This window comes from Gouania willdenowi, chromosome 11 (assembly GCF_900634775.1).
Source record: "Gouania willdenowi chromosome 11, fGouWil2.1, whole genome shotgun sequence".
Taxonomy (NCBI): Eukaryota; Metazoa; Chordata; class Actinopteri; order Blenniiformes; family Gobiesocidae; genus Gouania; species Gouania willdenowi.
This window is the reverse complement of record NC_041054.1, coordinates 16,070,737-16,092,990: the sequence shown is the minus strand read 5'-3', so window position 1 is coordinate 16,092,990 and position 22,254 is coordinate 16,070,737. Positions and strand designations below refer to the sequence as shown.

The 22,254-nt window shown below is 39.1% G+C and overlaps 2 protein-coding genes across 2 annotated transcripts in view; one reads left to right on the top strand and one right to left on the bottom strand.

The window, feature by feature from the left end:
• tax1bp1a (Tax1 (human T-cell leukemia virus type I) binding protein 1a) overlaps window positions 1-5,284 on the bottom strand; it is a 31,847-nt gene extending 26,563 nt beyond the window's left edge. Inside the window, exons 1-2 of the mRNA XM_028461668.1 lie at window positions 5,128-5,284; window positions 2,043-2,257 (exon numbers count right to left, since the gene is read on the bottom strand). Of these exons, the coding sequence (XP_028317469.1) occupies window positions 2,043-2,231 (189 nt within the window). The 5' untranslated portion in view covers window positions 2,232-2,257; window positions 5,128-5,284. The remainder of the gene's footprint in view (window positions 1-2,042; window positions 2,258-5,127) is intronic.
• Window positions 5,285-6,898: 1,614 nt separating this feature from the next.
• hibadha (3-hydroxyisobutyrate dehydrogenase a) overlaps window positions 6,899-22,254 on the top strand; it is a 33,718-nt gene continuing 18,362 nt past the window's right edge. Inside the window, exons 1-4 of the mRNA XM_028461688.1 lie at window positions 6,899-6,997; window positions 9,746-9,906; window positions 10,056-10,165; window positions 12,505-12,626. Coding sequence (XP_028317489.1) covers window positions 6,934-6,997; window positions 9,746-9,906; window positions 10,056-10,165; window positions 12,505-12,626 — 457 coding nt within the window. The 5' untranslated portion in view covers window positions 6,899-6,933. The remainder of the gene's footprint in view (window positions 6,998-9,745; window positions 9,907-10,055; window positions 10,166-12,504; window positions 12,627-22,254) is intronic.

The following is a 22,254-nucleotide window of genomic DNA, read 5'->3' as shown; positions in this document are numbered from 1 at the left end:
ACTATATTTTGAGTGAACTCATCCATTAGTAACTCTAAGTTGAGCATTTAAACTGTAAATACAGGTGGAGCTGTCAATGAAAAGTTCTGTAAATGTACGGCTGTAGAAGAAGTGATCAGCCCTCTCAGTGCTGCACACACATACTATTCATATTATTACCCGGTCGTAACGTCACTGGAGCGATGAAGCAAAAAGCGTGACTTAAGCAACTATAGTAGCTGAAGTGGCGTTCTGTGTGAACATCTTTTTAAAAGGCTCATATTCCCCTATAAATATCTGCTTATTTCACCCATTGGGGTGAATAAATCACTCTCCTTATTTAAATATTTGAATGAAAACCGACCATACGACATTTATTAAATATTTCAATAGTACACATTAAAATATGCAACTGTTTTGTGGCGTTTTTTAATTGTTAATTAAAAAGGAATTTTAAAAAAAACGGACTAAAACACAATGCACACCATTGGCAATCAAAGAATGAACTTCTCATTATTTTTAAAAAGCAGGGTTTCAACCTTTTAAATAGTACACGAACTGCCGTAAAATAGGTCGACCGGATGAAGATGCGTTTTGCGCATACGCGCCAGACCCCGGACACATTTGGTACGTACATCGGCACTGTTAGGGCTGAGGTGCTCTGATAAGTGGCGGAGCAGCTATTTGGCGAATTAAAATAGACTCGCTGGTGAGCGTACCGGAACGCTGAAAATACAATCTTGGCCCTTGGAGAAGTGCCAGGATGCTCAATTGACATTTTTAGAAGTCCCAGAACTCCGTACCAATGCGTACCGGCCCACTTAAACCACTGCTCGTACTTGCAAAGGTGAAATTTGTAATTATTGATATAGAGTTGTATGTCGTACTTAGTATTGGGATATATCGTATTGTGACATGCGAATCGAGTATCGTATCAACAGATTCATGGCAATGAATAACCAAAATGAAATGTTAAATGTTCACGCTTCAAAAACAGAAGCTTACAGCGAATCTGCCTCTTAGTTGCAAAAATTCATTTTGAATAAAAGCCTTTTTTTTTTTAACAGCTTTATTCCAGGCACTCACTTTTATACAATTAGAACTATCCATAAATTAAGAAATAAACAAATAAAAGCATATTATTATATGATTAAAAGACAGCATTTTTTTTTATTATATACTGTATATATTTCCAGATCAGCGACTGGAACCATACCAAAGCGCGACTTGTACGTCAGAGGGATTAAGCGGTCTGCCGGTTGTCTGTCATAAATGCTAACCATCAAACAAGTTTCATTTGCTAGGATTACTCCAGTTAAATTTTCCAATTGACTTTTTTCCAAATAAACTCCGTTTCTTTATTATTTTTTAATTGAACTGGTGGATTTGATGTCAGCTGTCTACCAATGATGAAATGCTTGTCTTGAGACTTTATGAGGCATTAGGTTCCGTAACTCCCATTTCCTGCTAATTATGTGTAAGATTTGGTGGCCTTGATAAAAGAATGGAGCATGTGGGGGGGATTGGGGGGAGGGGGGTGTGCTTCGGTTAGCAGGAAGCAGTGAAAAGGCTGATGGAAAGCAAGACCAGAGAAAACATGTGAAGTGTGTGTGTGTGAGTGTGAGTGTGTGTGGAGGGTGTTAGAGCTCCTAATAAGATTCAGAGGGGTTCATGAGGGGCACCAAATGTTTGCACCTCCCACCTTGTAGTGAGACCGACTGCTACAAGCCCACCATGTCCCCTCTTCCTGTCAGAGCAGCCACACTAAAGCTTGAGGTTGGCTTTTAGGGATGTAGAGAGTAGCTGGGACATTAGCATCAGGGCAGATGTGAGTATTTTAATGCATTCACTGTAAAACCTGTGCATCATAAATGAAACCCCAACAGATGTTGCACACGATCGGTCGAGAAGATCTCGATTCCGTTAACACAAGCGCTACAAATTGAGTCAAAGTCTGGTTCACAGTTGATTATCGCCAACTTTGTCTTTGAAGCATAAGCTGAGTAAGTACAGCTGGTGTGTGTGTGTGTGCATGTGTGTGTGTGTGTGTGTGTGTTGTCTACCTTGAAAATGCCCACCCAGTCTTTGGGGTGGGGAGCAATGTAAGGGGTCAGAGTGTAACGACACTCCAACGGCGCCTGGGGTAGGAAACTCTTTCCCACGTTCTGGAAGATCACGTGGGCAAAGTTGGACGTTTCCATGACGCTGGTGCTGCTGCCCGGCGATGGGTCCACCACCTGGAACGATGACATCGTAACTGGTCGGTCACTTCATTTGTCTGCAATGGGGAGAACAGACAAAGAGTCAAAAAGTTAGGAAGTAGAAACTGTGGTGTGGGGGGAAAAAATAAGCACCAAAAAAAGATATATTACAATTTAAAACATTTACCAAACCAAAAATGAAAAAGATATTTTCCAAATTCATAATGGTGTAATGATTAGAAAACGATAGCCAGCTTACAACAATGAAAGCACTGAAAGGAAGACCAGAGGTGAGGTCTGCGTTACTGGGTTTTTTTTGTGGTGGGTCCTGTTACAATAAAAGCCCCTCATGCCATCTGTGGCATTTACTGCAGCCTGAAACTTTAAGTTGCACCTCAGCAGCCTCTTCAACAGACAAAATCACCTCCAGCCTTGCCAAGACACCTAATGTGTTTGGATGTAAATACGAGGATGTATAATAACGTTGTTCATTGTCTCCATTATCACTAAACTACTGAATAGTGTAGGAATACAGATGTTGTGGCACAACCTTTTGTTTACCGCAGTCAGGTTTGTATTGTTTATGTTGAAAAAAAAAGAAAATACGTGTGGTGATATGTCAAAGAAGATAAATCAAAGATTGTGACTTTAAGGATTTATGGCTCCTTTTTTTTCCTTTCTTGATTTATGGCTCCTTAATGATCTTCTTCTGAAAAAATGAGAAATTTAAGCACACTCTTTTTATTTTTCTATCTGTTTGTTGATGTCCTGTAAAAATAAGCTGCAAGTGAAGGGTTTATCCACAGATCAAATGTATTAGAAGTAAAAAAAAAATTGCAAAAGCAAGAGTTTCAGCATGATTTACTAGCTTGATTGTAGAGGTGGGAATGTTTAGGCACCTGATGATTTAATCCAATTACGTATGATGTTATATGAAGGACTGCACAGCCCAATCAATCAGGGAAGAAATCTTCTAGTTGATTTTAGAGGTGTCCCGATCCGATATTGATATCAGATATCGGTCCGATATCAGCCAGAAAACTAAAATCGGATTTAATCGGACTGCATCTAAATTCATCGATATGAGCTCTCCGATAAAATTTTGCGCTCCAACACTTCTATCCATAGATTCACACTCCAACAACGTAACCTACTGTTGCTGACTATTGTTCTCTGTTTGAGTAACATCACTTGATCAAGCCTTTCCTAACATTCCACACTACAAAATACGTAATAAAAGTATGTATGATTCATGCTGATATCGCATAGGATCAATATTGGTATCGGCCGATACGCAAGGCTGCAATATCGGTATCATATCGGAAGTGGAAAAGTTGTATCGGAACATCCCTAGTTGATTTATCTTTAGTTCATAACTGAAATGCAATCAAAAAAAAGGAACATGATTATTACTGTGACTGTATTGTAACTCATTTAAGTGTCCTGTTATGATTACTAGTGTAAGTGTTTAGGTGTGGTCATTCATCTTCTATACCCACTTTACCAGTACAGGGTGTGATGGACCTTATCTGAGCTGGCATTGAGCCAGAATACAGGGCACACCCTGGACAGAACGCCAGTCCATCAACGTGACGTTTGATCAAATTCACAAACCACATCAATTGGGACTGTGGAAGCAAATTAATTCAGCTCAGATTCAACCAGTGCACATATTTTACAGCTTCTAATAGTCCTGGAGAACTATAGGTAACTGGGTTGGGTTAAAAAAAAAAATATTTGAATTGATTTGTCAGTAAATGGCCTGATATCGATTCATAAAATCCTAAAATCAAAGCATTAAGATGTCTTTTCTTTCATGCATAATGCAGTGCTGTGATAGAGCCATAGATCTCTGAGAATCTCTTCCATAGTCAAGTAAAACTGGTACCGAAATATCCTTAACCAAATCAAAAACTGAACTGAATCGCGAATGGAATCGAATCGGGCCCTTGTGTATTAAATTGATTTGGGAAATCTGAATCGATACCAAGCCTTAACAGGTACAACAATTTTATCATCTTAATTTTCTCTACTGCAATATTTACGCATCTTGAACTTGTTTTGAATTTTTTAGGAAGTGTCTATTGATACGACAACGTATCAATAGCTATGGGTACGTCTTCCGGACCTTTTCTGAATAAGTGTAATGTGCCTGTGTTTTCACTATGTCAGGATGGCCGAGTGGTCTAAGGCGCCTGACTCAAGAATTCTTCCTTCTGCTGCCGTGGGTTTCGAATCCCACTTTTGTCATATATTTTTTTTCATTATAACATATTTAACACGGCAAATTCCACCTTTTAAATACATATACAAAAAAAAAATTGTGGGTATTTCCTGGGTTGGGGTTAACATAAAAGGGTTACTGGGGTAGCTAAAAATAAATATGAGCTAAAATAAAACTGACGGAACACTTATCACGTCACCTAAACTGGCCAATACTTGGCGTTGCGTATGAATAGACTATCTATCTATTCATACGTAGATATCAATACGTTTTAAGTGTTTTTATGGGTAAACATTAGTCTGGACTGTTTTTGGATAACCAAAAATAATACATTGATATTTATGACAACAACAAAATAGGCTTTTAAAACACACGTCCTTTCTAAAGGCAACCCATTGGAAAGCATGTTTAACCATAACACCGGTACTGTCAACAACCTATCCTATCGGCACTGTAAGAAGTTGGTCACCAGTTAAAACGAACACCAGTTGAACCGGAACACCAGCATGAACGCATTACAGCTCAGCACATCGCACTTGTGTCATTTAAACAGAGCACTGTTACCCTTGAGATGGTCCTATATGAAGGATACTGAGGAGCTAACAGGAGCAGCACAACGGGCCATGTCATGTCAAGTCATTAGCTAGCCAAACCTGACAACAGTCACATATTCATTACAGAGGAGAAATGCGTAAACAAAACACAAGGCAAATGAACGTGTACCCTTTCCCCGTGTGTCCGGCTTGTGTTGGGGGAGGCAGAGAGCCAGGCAGGCCGGTGTTAGAGCCACTGTCCCCGTTGTTTTCAAAGCTCTGACGATGCTACGTCTCTTCCTGACAGAGAGGACGGAGCTCAACTTCCGGGATAGTGATGCTGCGGATGCTCAATACGCTACAACTTCCTCCGCCGTCCACCGTTTGCTTTAATCATTAAAGTCAGATTAACCCTATTTGTAGCTTATTTCAAGTATCTTAATCAGTTTTATTTTTACATTTCCACGCGATGACAGATTAATATCCACAGGTTCCGTCACCAGTGCTGATGTATAGTAAATATAACCTATAGGAATCAATGTAAAAGCAATATAAAAGTTAATTTGACAGTATTTATTTTAATTAGTAAAATACAGCAAAGTCTGTGGTTTAAAGGAATCGGTAAAATCACAGGATGTCCCGCCTTAACCGGCTTCTCCAATTGGTGGAAAATCCAGTCAATCGTTACAGTTCGCCTTGGTACTTTTCTGACCTGACTGGTGTTGCCAGAATTCAATGATTACGGTCTCATTGGTCAATATTTGAAACATATTTGTGAATCAAAAGTAATTTTGGCGTGCAAAAAAAAACGTTGTGTAGATCTTATCAGCTAACTTACAACAGTAAACAGTGTTGTAAGTTATTATTCAACAAGTGAACACCATGTAGGTCAGACATGGGCAACTGGCGGCGCAGGGGCCACATGGGACCCAAGGGGTTCATTTTTGCGGCCTTCAAAGTAAACACACAAAACGACTCCAAAAACACGTAAAAGGACATTTTTCTTTCTCTCTCTCTCTCTCTCTCTGTTTTTTTTTTTTTTTTTTTTTTTTTTAAAGAAAGAAAATACACACACAAAATGACATAAAATCAATGCGAAATGACCCACCAAAACACATAAAATGACAAAAAAAAAAAAAAAACACACACACACACACACACACACACATTAACAACACCAAAAAAATGAAATGAGAAAATATGACAACAAACATGAAAATGACTACAAAAACACACATTAACAACGAAAATGCAAAAAAATAACTCAAAAAACCCATAAATGAGACAAAAATATACAAAATGGCAGTAAAATAATGTTAAACAAAAAAAATGCAACAGAAACACATTAAATGACTATAAAATACAAGAAAATTTTTGTTATCTTCTGTATTAATGCTCAGATTTATCAATATTTTAAATACTGACAGGAATATTGATAATGTGGCTCTCAGCTCATAATTTTGTGGCCCTCGCTGTGAAAATTTGCCCATGTCTGATATTTAATTTTGTCCATGCATGTTTTTGGAAAATAAGTAACCAGATGGCTTACCATAAATTTAGCACCATTATTATATTGATTTCGAAAATGATTTATATAGTCATTTCAGATTTCATGAATGAACTCCAGGCATTTTACTGAAATAAACTAAATCACAGAACCAGTGGCTGCCCCACAAGCAGGTTTTTGTGTTTAGAATTCTATTTTAAAGAATAGAATAGCCCAGATAAATATTGAAGTTTTTCTGTGATATCCAATATACTGTAGAATAATCAGAACAAATGGGGCTTATGTTTGTATGGGGTTTGGTCGTCGACTCATTCACTGTGGAAGTTTTTAAGTTCAACATTTTATGACAACAAAACTACATTTCAGCCAGCTTTTTTGCCATGTTGCGGGCTTTTCTTCAGTTTTGAAGCGGGAAACCATCATCTGTGTCTGGCAACATTGGTCCTGACAGCTCAGCTGTCACCGTACCGAGGTCAAGGGGAAAGAAGCATGGCTGCGCTCTTCAGAGCCTCTAGAAATCTACTGCTAGGTTGGACCAAGCACCATGCTCTCGGTAACGTATTAACTCACATCCTCCTTCTCCTATTGCCGAGTTTTCCACTCGAACACATGCGTTTAAAAATGACAATTTAATGGTGGAAAGCGCTTGCAGCCGTTTGTTAGCTAGCTTGTTAGCACTGCGTGAGTTATTTACAGTGTGAGCCCTCACTGTCACCATCACAGCAGCTAATCACCATTATTACCACTAGTGTAGTGCCCGTAGGAAGTATGTATTGCTATAGAGAAGTGGGAGGTTTAATATTTAGCACTGTAATATAGGCTAGCATACAGCTGCAGCTTGCTCTCTTGCACTGTGTGTGTGCTAGTCGACTAAATGAACTGTGTAGAGCACAATATTTAGCACTGTAATATAGGCTACATATATACAGTGGGGCAAAAAAGTCTTTAGTCAGCCACCAATTGTGCAAGTATTCCCACTTAAAAAGATAAGAGGCCTGTAATTTTCATCTTAGGTATACCTCAACTATGAGAGACAAAATGAGAAGAATAAAAATCCATAAAATCACATTGTAGGATTTTTAACGGTGTGCAAAAATCCCAGAACCACACGGGGGGTCATATGGTCAGATGAAACCAAAATAGAACTTTTTGGTAAAAACTGAACTTGTTGTGTTTGGAGGAGAAAGAACACCATACCTACTGTAAAGCATGTGGGTGGCGACATCATGCTTTGGGGCTGTTTCTCTGCAAAGGGCCCAGGATGACTGATCCGTGTAAAGGAAAGAGTGAATGGGGCCATATATCTTGAGATTTTGAATGAAAACGTCCTTCCATCAGCAAGGGCATTGAAGATGAAACATGGCTGGGTCTTTCAGCATGACACTGATTCCAAACACACCGCCTGGGCAATGAAGGAGTGGTTTCGTAAGAAGCATTTCAAGATCCTGGAGTGGCCTAGCCAGTCTCCAGATCTCAACCCCATAGAAAATCTTTGGAGGGAGTAGAAAGTCTGTGTTGTCCAGTGACAGCCCCAAAACATCACTGCTCTAGAGGAGATCTGTATGGAGGAAAGGGGCCAAAATACCAGCAACAGTGTGTGAAAACCTTGTGAAGACTTACAGAAAACTTTTAACCTCTGTCATTTCCAACAAAGAGTACATTAAAAAGTATTGAAATTAACTTTTGTTATTGACCAAATACATATCTTCCACCATAATTTGCAAATAAATTCATTAAAAATCCTACAATGTGATTTTCTGGGTTTTTTTTCTTCTCATTGTGCCTCTCATTGTTGAGGTATACCTATGATGAAAATTACAGGCCTCTTATCTTTTTAAGTGGGAGAACATGCACAATTGGTGGCTGACTAAAGACTTTTTTGCCCCAGTGTATCTTAAATTTCCATATATTGCCCAGCCTTACATTTATGCCGATATTGGCCCTAAATTAAAACATATTACAAAGCAGATGTTTAATGTAGCTGTCAATAAATGAAATAAGAACATTATATACAGGACATATACTGTTAATAAACACATTTTGTTATAATACCCAAAATGTGATTCAAGACAAAGAAGAAAAAATGCTATTAAATTAAAACAAGGAACTTTATTTGGAATCACTGTCAAACATAAAGGACTGTAAAACCACTAATGAATGAGGAAAGCAAAACTTGTTTTAACTGTGGCTCCAGAATACAATGTAAACTGTAATTTTATAACCATTACTGCTGATTCCAATGGCATCTTACAATGCAGAAAGCACAGCACAGAGCCACAGAATTTTCACGCAGCGAAAATATTAATACATCTCTACATATAGAGCCCAACTGATTAATCGGCCGGGCTGTTGACTAATTTTGATTAATTGGGGATAGCTAAAATCAGTCTGAAATTGGCCACAATTAATCTGTGGGGGGGATTTGACATGTTTCAAATATGTATTCTTGTTCCTGGTATCTTCATCCTGTCCTTGTCTTGTTGGTCTTTTTTCTTCTTCTTTTTTTGTTAAATATACACTACCGGTTAAAAGTTTTAGAACACCACACTTTTTCCAGTTTTTTACTGAAAATTATTCAGTTTATTGTCTCATTGCACTCTGAAATGAAAGCATAGAACAAACTAGGCAGGACCTGTATTCGCAAGGCGAATACATTAAATGTGACCTTGAGCGAAGGTCAAGGACACACATTGAAAGGAAATGTTCAATGTAACAGTCTGAGCACTGTATCTCAATTTGCGGCCAAGTTATAGGGGAAAAAAGTATTTTTTTTGTTTTCTTGTGACGTCATGAACTTTGACCCCTACCGATCATTTTACTGTTAGGTCACACATTGAAAGGAAATGTTGTTCAATGGTACCAGTCTGAGCCCTACCAATCTTTTTACTGGTAGATCGTACAGCTTCGGCCTAGTTAAATAAAATACTCCACTTGAGATGATCTTTTCCTAAATGTAAGCATCAAACTTGTATGATAAATTTTCATAGAGATTTGAAAAATGTAGGTTTTTCACACTTGACATGACCTTGACCATGACATTTTGGCTCCAAAAAAGGTCGACTGCATATCCTTGACATTGCCCCTCATTATATTTATGTTTTGGGTAACCAAATCTTTTTTTAACCTCTGGCTGTTCAGTTCTTACCTTTGTACCATTTCAAGCTATTCATTGGACTTGCATGACTTGAAGTGCAGAAAAGGGCCGTCTTTGCAGAGATCAGTTCAGAATATTCACGATTCTGTATTTCTCTAGACATTTATTTTGTATTTGTTTACACTTGTCTCTCTATTCTTCTTTCAGTTTCATCACGATCAATGGCCTCAAAAACACCCGTTGGCTTTGTTGGTTTGGGTAATATGGGCACTCCAATGGCCAAAAACCTGCTGAAAAACGGATACCCCGTCATCGCTACTGATGTCTTCCCTGAGTCTCGTAAGGAGCTGCAGGACACGGGCGCTCAGGTAACTCACAGGTTTAGTTTAAATAGTCATCTGTTGTATGCAGCCCTTTGCTGTATCGCTAATAAGTGGCAACCTGATGGCAAACACTCCCAAAAAGATGAACAGATTTTCTACGTACTGTGACATGAAACGATGTCCCTGATTTTCAGGTGGTGGACTCTCCAGCTGATGTTGCAGAGAAAGCAGACCGAATCATCACTATGTTACCATCTAGTCCCAACGTCATAGAGGTTTACACCGGACCAAACGGCATTCTCAAGTAAGTGAACTAAGGTTAGCAATTCCAACCTACCAACCCTCCTCAGATCCATCACATTTTTATTTTTTTTAAATGTTATTTTTGCTACGATGACGAAATATTGAATTTGATGATATTGAATAATATCTCTTATGGCGCATTCAGCGTCAGGTTTACATAGACAATATTTCGCTTCTTGGAGCGTCGAAAGGTCCTGCTGCGCGTTTCATGCCTCCTTGAAGCTTTACGCGTGATTTGAGATTTCAAGCTTTTGACGTGCGTCCAACGCGGCCGACTCTAGAGTTGGGATTGTTGAACTTTTGGTGCATATCGGGGCGCGTATTCAGAAGAAAAATGGACAGGTGCTCTTCTGCTGGAATAGAGCGCCTGCAGTTGGTGTCCTGGTAGGAGATGCTAGCGGCGATGCGGGTCAGCAGGTCATCAAACTGGGCATGGGAGAGACGGAAATAGCACTGAAAGCGACTCTCGTATGAGCGCGGCTCTGGTGAATCCAGAAACGGCGCCGAGGCCCAAATAAATCCAAGCCACTCTCTGGATAATGTAGAGCCGATGAACGGGAGTCGGAGGCGGCGTGTTCAGCAAAGAACTCCAAACTTTATTCTCTATTCACCCACACTTCTCTATAGCCCTTTAACATCACTGTGCACACACTGAGTCACACCAAAATACATCCAAGTATCAAGTACCAAAGGGTACTCTGTAGTGTCACACAGTTATGCAGTTATATCACTGATGAAAACTACAGAACGACCCGAACGGCAACAACAGCAACATGGGGGGGTTTAAGTTTGGTTTTCACCTCTTTGTGTGAGGAACGTTTCCCATGGTGCCCAGAGAGCCTTAGTTAACAGGAGAAAGAAAGAAAGAAAAAAATCGTCCATTGTATGAACACCAACGGCAACAGAGAAGCCCCTCCCATCAACGTGCTCTCTTCCCAACTTTGACGCTGGTGACAATCGTCTGATTCAGTGAGCACAAGCGTCCAAATTCGGGCGTGAGGCACAATTTTGACACCCGAAACGCGTTTGGTGTGAACTTAGCATAATACTGTAAATTTGCCACCTACAAATCACATTTTGTTGAGTTTTTTTTTTTCTAGAAAATAAGTCAAGGCATTTATTCCATTAAAGATCGTCTTTGCTTTTACTATTTTACTAACTTTGCTCATACTGCAGTAAATGATTCCTTTAGTAATCACTTAATCCATTCATTTATTAAATTTAATAATTGTATAAAAGAAATGTTCCCGTTTCTTTACCTTATCCTATAACTAACATACTTATGTGAAAATAATTCTCTTGAGCTTTTTTTATTGCACTAAACAAATAAACAAACAAGAATCTAACAAAAAAAAAATCCCATGATTTTTTAGAATATTTCTTAAAGTTTTTAAAAACAACATTGCTTAAACAAACACAACCACAGTGTTTATTGAAACAGTGCATTTAGATGCCTAGTTGAGCTATAAAAAACAGTTTTCTCTAAATGTAACCGTGAACAATACAACAAACTTTGGAAGTAATATGAAGCCCAACAGAATGCACAAAATAACTTTAAAAACACACAAAATGGCAAAATCCAAATTGTCACAAAAAGTTCTGCTAAGTAAAAACAAAAATGCACAAAATGAACAATTTTAACACACTAAATGACTACAGACAGACAAAATACCAAAGAAATGACGCAAAACGCAGAAAAATACCCAAAACAGCGAGAAAGAAAATTACTCCAAAACGTACAAATTTAAAACAAAAATTCACAAAATGACATAAAAACTTATAAAATAACTAAGACCAAATGCTCAGATTGGCCATTATTCTAAATGCTGACATGAATGTTGATCATGTGGCCCTTGGATCAGACAATCACAACCACTGCTCTTTATATGTCATAGCTCTAGGTAATCATGGCAACGACTTCATAGCTAAAGCAAGGGCAGGCAGCGGTATTTTAAGAAAACAGTCCAGGTGGGGATCAGTCGGCTAAATGGTGAAAATCCCACCCAGTGGCTCTGGTACGAAGAATTAAACGACACATTGAATCAGATATTAAATAATTGAGGGAAAGTGCAGAGAAATAATTAGACAGAATAAAAGTAAAACTGTAGAATAAATGACAGGGATGTTGTATTTTAAATTGACACAATAAATGCACACTGATCAGGGTGAAGTGTTCCTTCATCTAAAAAATGAAGGGGTTAATTTATTTAAATAATTTTACTGATCAATAGGGGGTCCATTGTAATCTCTGGTAAGTCATTTTCTGTGTCCAATGGACCCAAGTTTTGTTCAACGAGGTTAATCTGTGTACACTGATTGTTTTTTTCTTGTTTCATTTAGAAAAGTAAAGAAAGGGACGTTGCTAATCGACTCCTCCACCATTGATCCTGCTGTTTCTAAAGAAATGGCAGTGGCTGCTGAGAAGATGGGTGCCGTGTTCATGGACGCTCCAGTGTCAGGAGGTATGACGACACACAGAGTACCCGTAATTATGGGCAGGAACAGTGGGAATCATCTGTGGCTCAATAGGGCTGCTGTCACTTTAAATCACAGGGGTCAAACACGTTTTAGTTCAGGGGCCAAAGACGGACCAGTTTAAAGTCAAAAGAGCTGAAGATTTCAGGCGGGAAAAACGAGTAATTTCCACATTATCATGTTTTAGTTTACACTTCCACGTATAAATGATATGTAAAACCCACAATATTGAAGCGATGAGTGACATTTATGAATCCCTGTAGGATCTTCATTTAAATGTACTTATTTTTTGACCAATTTTTATGTAATTTGGGGAAGCTTTGTGAAATAATTCAAGGAAAATTGCAGGAAAAAAAATAAACATTTTGCAACAATTTAAGATTAAAAATGGCCACCATCATGTGATATTATTATGGGAAAATTGTAAATTTGTTTATTTGGAGGGGCTGAGATATTTACAATTGAAATAGTTGGTCATTTACGCACAATGTTTGATAGTTTATTTTTACTGTTTTTACTTCCTCCTTTGCATTGTTTTACAAATCCAGTGTACCACCTCTTCCTATCATAAGTACCCCCTCCACAATTTATTCTGCTGTTTTCATGCTTTAGTGAGCTCTCCTGAACTCCTTCTTGTGTCTCGAACATCAGTTTCCTGAGATTTAATCCACCAACTCAAATACTAAGTGCATTTAAAAAAATACCATTGCTACTGTAGTTTAATTTGAACAAATACTGTCTTCTTTGTAAAATATAACCAACTATTGTCTTCTAAAATCAGAAGTGTGATTAAATAGCCTCTGCAGCATAAATTAATCCTTTTTGCGTTAATTACAAGAAACCGGGCCTTTAGTTAGACACATGCTCTAAACCAGTGGTTTGGCTCATTTTGTTCAGAATACTATGAAAAACAACTATAGAGCATAATGATGGAATGAACGAGCGATAAAACACATTTTAAAGAATCGAATTTTGTAAATAAGTGAAATGAAACAGTAATTAGTGCCTCCTGAATAGATTTATTTCTACAGTTTTTTTATCATTTCTGGTCATCTCCGGCCTCATAAGTTCAGTTAATGTTCTAATCAAGATCATTTCTATCATTATTATTAAGATTGCCATTTTTCACTAAAAAATAGAAATTTAATTTGTGAATTTTCCCCTCTCTCTCTCTCTCAAGTATCCCCTGTAGTGCCATCACGTGCCCCTAGGGGTACACGTACCCCCATTTGAGAAACAATGCTCTAAACTGATTGAATAAGGAAAACATATCACTGTTGTGGCAACAGAAAAATGTATTTTTTCTCACATGAATAAAGGCGATTTAAAGTTTTTGTTCCTGTTCCCCCAATTGTTCTCGAAGCCCTTAACCTTTAGTCTAGCTTCTTTATCCTGTTTAAATATCTAAACTCTCGGACCCTTTGGGTTAGTGCTTCAACATGGGTTTCAATTACTAAGCAGGTCAGCCAGTAGGTGCCCTCCTGATACTTTTATTGCTGCCTTTGACCAAAGGGTCTTAAAGGCAAGGGTAAGGTTTTAAGTCCTCATTATGTCGGTGCTGTCTGCGTGTGACGGCTTCTTGACAGAGCACAGGATCACCAGTCGTCCTTAATGGGCTGAGCCTCAGTGAAGAATCCAGTGTCAGAGCTTTTCATGTTGATGGAGCCGTAATGGCGGGTATCCCGTGTTAGTGCCTTTCATGTCAGATAAAGAGTCATAAAGGAGAGAGAGAGAGACTGCCCTCACAAGGAGTGCAGAAGAGGAGAGAAGGCAGATAAGACATGAAGGAGATTCATTGCAGTAAAACTGTCCATCTCTGCTCGTTTTGTCTTTCTTGTCTTTGTCACACACACACACACACAGTCACGGTTCTTTTGATTTGATCATACCTGTTGATTTCTACATCCTGTCACTCGTGCACGTTTGATTTCGAATACTGATCATTGTCTGTTAGCTTTTATTGCACAATCTCTAATTCACGCACACTCCACCTTGTACCTCCCACTGTCTCTCATGCAAACACAGACCAATTTTGTCATGTTTACCAGCTGGCGTCTGCTCAACAGACTGACTGCAGTCAGTGAGATCAGAGGCTTCGGCCTGTTACTCTGCTTTAACACATACAATGTTTACATACTATAGACAGTGCCCGCTTTGTGTTTGCAGTCCTCAGTGAAGCCTCTTCCTCTCCTGTTAACTAAGGCTCTTTTACTAGCCTAACATGACCAATGATTTACCTGCCACCCCTGCTTTCTGCAGCTAGCCACACACGCACACACACACCGCTGTGCTTTCATCTGCACAGATTCTGGAAGTAGCATACACTCACCTACTGTGTGTCACTTGACAATATGTCCTCTCATGATATTTGTACTCAGTCATTTAATGTATGAAACAATCAAGAACATTTTTAGTAAATTATTAATTCAATATGTATTTCTTTTTATTTGTTTGTAATGTTTGGTGTAAAGTGTGCAGCTTTAATGGTGCCAACATGTTTTTGAAAAATACAATCTAAATCTGGAGAAAAGGCATGGCTACGCTATCAGAGTCTTAACATATAGTCATGCCCTCTCACTATTGTCCTTATCTGTGAGTAGGTTGGGAATTTACATGCACCCATATAACCAGAAGATGGCACCCTATTCAAACAGGGCACTGTCCCACTCCTCAGGTTTGTGTGTATGCATGTCAAACAGAAAAGAGAGACTAAAGCGGAGTGCACAGTCACACATGAGGGTTTTCTAAATCTGAAGAGAGATTTGTCTGTTACTGACCCCAAACATGAAGATAAAAATCTGGTATAGAACAGTTTAGATGGTGTGTGTGCGCACAGAAATCTTGCGTGATCAAACAGATCAAACGATGTGATCTAATACTGCATTTAGCTAACTCAGGATTTTCTAACATCCTACTTGAAAAGTGACTCGGAGCGCCACCTTATGTTATACCAATCACATCAGTCATGTTTTCAATTTTTTATTTTGCCGAACTCTGAGAACGGAATTTTAAATTCAGAAAATGCGGAGTTCTGACTTAACTTCAGTGTTTCTCAGTCGGCTCGTTTCTTGATTGGCTACATTCCGTTCCATGTCACATATCATGGGGTCGGGAGTTGTTCGGCTTTCCCCACACATGAGGAGTTTACACGTAAATATTGTCCCAGACCCGTCTCAGAGCCAATTATCAGCACAAATTAACTGTTAATACACCTCAGACCACAAGATAATCTGGCATTGGCCATCCTTGGTCGTGAAGGCGTAATATCGGGATAAAACAGTCCGATTATCTTTGTGTGTGTGTGTGCGTGCGTGCGCGCTTTGGCTTAGGTCTGTTAGGTCAATGACCAGAGGTGCCATTACAAATAGCAGCTGTCTTAAGATTAAAGAAGAATTCCTGTCAAACACAACATACTGTTCTGGTATGTTTGGAAGTGTTTAACCTCTGATCTTATCATGAAAAGATGGCATGTTTTTCCACGCTCCTTAAACTTGTATTTTAGAAAGACTGTCTCTCCATACAATAGACTAGTGCATGTACACCACATTGCACCTTTACGAGAGGCTAGCAGACATCCATGAGCCTAAAAGGGATAAGTGTGTATAGAAAATGCTTTGATTAAAAAGAATGGAACATGCAGTCAGGTCTCCAGACCTCCTGTGATCCGCTTTGTGCAGTAAGGTGTCCCAGCAGAGCCTGCTCCTTTCGTGGTTCCTGACTCTCGTCCACAAAATGTAACTTTTTTGTATAAATATGTGCTTGTGTTTGTTGTGTGTGGCGGTTTGTGTATTTCTATGTTGTGTGCGTCACTAGAGGTTTGGCAGGCGACTGTGGGATCCAAACTCCACGGTCCTAACCCAATTAAAAACAGAATCCTGAGAAATTCCTGCAGGCATTCAGTCTTATACATTGGCCAACGCAGTGACGATGTGTCTTTGCATAGTGCATTCATACATTCACATAGAGCTTTAATAATCAAAGTTACTGTATGTTAATTGTATTAAAAATAAGAAATCCCATGACAACACAACCTGTTGTTAGTCGGCATATCAGTGACACATATAGGAGGTCTGGCTAACAAGCTGCAAGAGCATTTGCAATAATTACCCAGATTGCCTGAGTTTGAGTCTACGTAGCCATGGTGGGCTGCCACAAAGCTAACGTATTCTGGCTTTAAAAAGGCCCCTAAAAAAGTTTGCAGTGTTTTCCCAATGCTGGCCTGGGAAAGTCAGGGATCGGTGCTCATGAACGAAAGTGGGAACCAAGCTGTTGTGGGTCCAGAGGCATTTGGGACAATGTTGCCTTTTTGTGAGGGCTTAAAATCCTCAGCTACCTACCTATTTAGGTTAAGTCTCAACACCACTCTAATCATATGCACACCACATCAACTGCACTCAGGTTTTGCAATGTATCATTTGCCGACAGTTTAACGTCATCATCCAGCTTGTAGGTGCTTGTTCAAGCTGAGGCTTGCAGCGATTCATTTGTCAATCAACACAACCAATTCAATCCTTCTTCACTATTTCCCCCTGAGGAGAATCTGGTACTTTTTGCATAACAAAAACTCCTGGACCATGGCTCAAAATTCTTGCTCTGAAAAGAAGAAACATGTCAGAAAAACAATTTTTTTTTTTTTTTTTTAAATCATGCCCTAACCTGGACATGGGCAACTGGCGGCCCTTGGTTTAATTTCATGTGGCCTTCAAACTAAATTGACAAAATTATTCCAAAAACACACAAAACAGCAAAAATACACAGTTACTCAAAAGACACCACAGTTACTAAAATAAAATTAACAAAATTACAAAAAATTTCACGAAAGGACAATAAAACCAAACAAACTTAGTCAAAAAATGACTCCAATTTTTTTTTACAGAAATACAAATTAAAAAGAGCAAAAATTACTCCACAGAACTCAACAAAAATACATAAAATCCCTCATAAAATACAAACAAAAATACACAGAATGACAAAAAAAATTTACAAAGCTACAACAAAAATACCCAAAAATGACCTCAATAACACAAAAAATGAGAGGAAAAAATTTATCTTATGTATGTTTGTATGAATGTTAATATTGAACTGAAGTAAAACAAACATCCTTCTATGCTGTTCACTTAGTCTATTCTGTGGTTAGAAATTAGTAATTTATTAAATGGTTAGCCAGCTGTCCAGCACAGTATGTACAATGTATATGAATATTATCGATGAATATAATCGTTAAAGTGGATTAATGTCATGTCCAGGCTTTTACATGCGTCACAACAACAGATAATGTTGTTCTCTCTTACATGCCACTAGGAACAAATCCACGTCATATAAGCAGGACTTTGTTCTATGTGAGTACTGTTGTGTGATTGGTCAGAAGTTTTCATGTTTTTTTTACTCATATACCTTTGCATGTCAATCAGCAAATAGTGTTAAAGAATACCTTGTGGCCATACCAGCCTGTCATTGCCTGATCTCATTAGATCTCAGAAGCTAAGCAGGTCTGGGCCACAGTGGGGGACAGTCGCTCCAGTGGTTTCTGTCATTGTGTCCTTGGGCAAGGCACTTCACCCACATTGCCTAGTATGAATGTAGTGTGTGTGTGAGTGTTCGTGGTGGTCGGAGCGGCCGATGGTGCACTATGGCAGCCTCGCTTCTGCCAGTTTGCCCCAGGGCAGCTCTGGCTACGATAGTAGTTTACCACCACTAAGTGTGGAGTGAAAGAATAATCTCTTAATTATGTAGAGTGATTTTGAGTGTCCAAAAAAGCGTTATATAAAATTGATGTATAATTACTATTATTACGCCTGTGGGGAATTTGCAAACCATATTCAAAAGTAATGTAAATTATCAGAGGTTCAGCTGCGTTTATCAACAGTCCTTGTCAAGTTGCCACAGGCATTTAATAACTGCTCCGTCAGCAAAACACTGTCAAGATCACAGGCTGTTTCAGTGCCAGGAGTGACACGCTGTCAATTATTTTTTGTTTGATTTAATCCACATGTATCGCACCTGTCCAGACAAAAAGATTAAGACAGTAAGTTCCCATGACTGCCAGTATTCGCACCATGTGATGGGAGCTACTTTGAATCTGTCGTTACCCATATTACTTACTGCATTTTCCTCTTCAGAAACACTAGAATGTGATGATCACTGGCCTCACAAGTATTATCCCTCTCTGGCTTGAACATATAGCCATTACCATCCATTGTATCAAAGACATGAGCCATCATATTTGCTGCGGAGCTGCAAAACACTGTTTACCTACATAAAATAATCTGGAGTCAACGCCTTTACGTCACATTCAGCCGACAATGGCTGCTCCCCATTGGTTCTGCCCCCTCAGGTAATTCAAGGTACGACAATGTTCAGAAAGGTTCTTTCAAGGTGTTGTTTTTTTATTTATTTAAATACATTTTTGTTTATTGAAAAGTTCTAAAACATGACTGATGTTATATATGCGATGTGCTGACATGTAGAAATAGTTAATATACAGTATAATGCCTCCACTTTTTTATCTCCTAAGTTTGTTTGAGGTGGAAAAGTCGAACAAATTGCGAGGAGCAGTCCTGTGATTGGATGTTGCATGTTTAATAGTTATAAGGTTATCTGGTGATGGGTTTCTGACAGCTGGTTATAATGAAAATATTTTAAACATAGTAAAGTAATGCATTGCTGTGTCATTTTTGTAAATGTAACAAACAAGGGTTTAGATTAATGTAAACCAGATATTGTCAAATGGCGGCCCGTGGTCACGTATTGTGCGGCCCCCAAGGTAAATGCACAAAATTACTCCAAAAACACACATAATGAAAACAAATTCACAAACGGCAAAAATACACCAAGTGACTTCAAAAATCATAATAAAGTGCAGAAAAGGACCATACAAATACATACATACTCTAAAAATCAACAAGACTAAAAAAGTTACGAAAAAAAAACACAAAGCTGCACCAAATATACACACAAAAATGACTCGTACCACACAAAAACATCAACAAAAGAACTCAAAACTCATTGTTTCGTCCTGTATCAATGCTCAGAATGTTGAGTATTCTAATGTTCTATATTCGAATGATCGCACAATCACATTTTTGTGGCCCCCACTGTGCTAAAAGTTGCCCACCTCTGATGTAAAAAGTGACAATATTAAAGCCCATTTATACAATTGTTGAGCGTTTTACAGTCATGGACAAAAGTATTGGCAACCCTGGAATTTTTACAGAAAATACATAATTTCTCCCAGAAATTGTTGCAATTACAAATGTTTTTGGTGAACACGTGTTTATTTCCTTTTATGTGCATTGAAAAAAATGAAAACTCACTGACACTTTTGCTCCCTGAGTCTGCAGGACAGCCTTGATTTGTGTGGAAGTAGACTGAGGATGTTTATCCACCATTGTATATAGAGTCAGGTGGAGTAGGCTAGGTTGCTGGGGGTGGGCTTGTTGCTTCCTGTCAAGGATAACCAGTATCAGAGAAGCATTCGTTCACCAAAGACTAGATTAGCATAACAAGCCTCTCACTGATGTGTCCTGCTGACAATGAGGAGGCTATTCAGTGAGCAGGGTGCAGGGCGGAGAAATGACCAGAGAAGAAGATGGACTGGTGATGATGGGAGGGGGTTGCCTATGCTCCATATGGAGGTAGACCCATAGCATCTGGGAGGCTGGTTTTCTTTACTCTGACCCTGTGTGTGTGTCTTGTCAGCTGGTGTATGAGTCATATATAAGTTTCTGTCCATCAAATGTCGAATGTCACTTATCTAGTGAAGGTTATCTTGTGTGTGTGTGTGCGCGCATATACTAACAACCTAAGTGAGGCTCATTATTAACTTCCTTTGCCCACGATGAGTCTCTTTGGGCCAGAGAGAGGATTGATGGTCTCTCTCTTCCCTCCAATCCTTTTTTGGTCACCTTCCTTTGACCAGCCTCTTCCTCGTGATTTAGAGTGCTTCCATGTGATGATGATGATGATGATGATGATGATGAGGGATGACCTGTAACTTTAAATAATTAAAGGGTGGTAATACCTGTAATCAAATTATGAGATACAATGTAACTCTAACTTTAAATGAATTCTAACCTGGTTACTCCACATTCTCTTTGCTGTTTTGTCTGCAGGACTCAGTTCTCATAGCCATGGGCTTGTTAAATACGAGCGATAAATGGTCTGTTTTTACCCTAACCAAGAGGCATTAGTGCATTTGGCTCAGAAAAGTCTGGAAAGTGCTGATTTGGGTTTTATTCTCATGTGTTTGTGTGTGTGCCATTTTTGTTAACAGGCTCTCTCATGCCTTTTCGCCTATTTATTTGATATCTGTTGTGCTTTTTACTGGGCCGTTTTAAGGTTTTAATTTGTTTGTTAAGATCTGCCCTTGGGTACAATTATAACAGCGGACCACATGAGGCTGTGCTGCTGATCTGTAAATATCCTACTTTAAGGTCCTTCACACACAGTCGGAGCAGTCAACTCCCAGGATTTAACACATTAAAGGCTGAAGGCTTATTCAACCTGAATTATAGATGACTACAGCCTAGTGTGTGTAAGTTTGTGCATGGAGTTAGAAACATAGATGCAAACTGAGCACTGCATTGACAGAGCTTAAGTTTGTGTTTACTAGTACTAGTCAAAAGTTTGTCATCAGGAATATTTCAGTTTTAGTCCAGTTTTTGTCAACTGTTAGACATATGGCGCATTTCCATTGGCAGTATCGGCTCTACACGGCTCCGCACTACTCGCTTTCAGGACCCGTTACTGTTTTTCCGGTGTGTTTCTATTGAGCACCAACCTGACACGCGGAACTGCCAGACTCCATGGATTGCAGTTTTTTGCTGCCATCCTCACAAGATTGCCAACAAAGATCAATGGTGGCCAAATGCTTCCTCTCTGTGTGTGAGTTGATGAATAAATGCTGTGATGATTCTCTGTTTTACTTCCAACAGCTGAGCTGAACAGCAGCAAAAGGGCAGAGCTGAGCACACAGAAGAAATTATTTACAAAACCTGAACTCTTTCTTCTGAGAAAGGAAACGATACATAATTTCTTGAATATGGGAATGAAACGACTGTGGCGCTGTTTCAAAACAGCAGAGAGAATAAAGCTAACTCGCTACCAACCGGTGCTTACAAATCTATCAGAGCTAAGGAAGATTCTGTTCCCGTTGATAAGCCATTAGGTGCGAGTCCTCCCTGGAATACTCTCGGAACTAAGCCTGAGAGAAAGTCATATCTGCTCCAAAGGCTAACGGGCCGAGCAAAGCGCCTTGGTATTAGTAATGAGACGGACTGGCCTGCACTCCCTTCCCAAACTGCAGCCTCGACTTCAACTTCTTTGTCTGCCCAGACACAAAAGTGTTAGAGGCAGAAGTATCACCAAATCACAAACTCAGTTTAATGTAGAACTGGACAATCGATTTGCCCCACTGCGGAATGACCTAGGATCCTGCTCTAATGAGGGCAACACACAACCTTCTAGAACTGTGAGCACTGAAAGTGCTTGAAGAAAACAAAAGCTACATGGTAAGCCAAAGCGACAACCTCATACACTGATAGTGCGAGAGGTTTCTATTAAAGATGCTCAGAAGATGTTTAGCAACAATGTGAAAATGATCTGCTTACCTAAGCC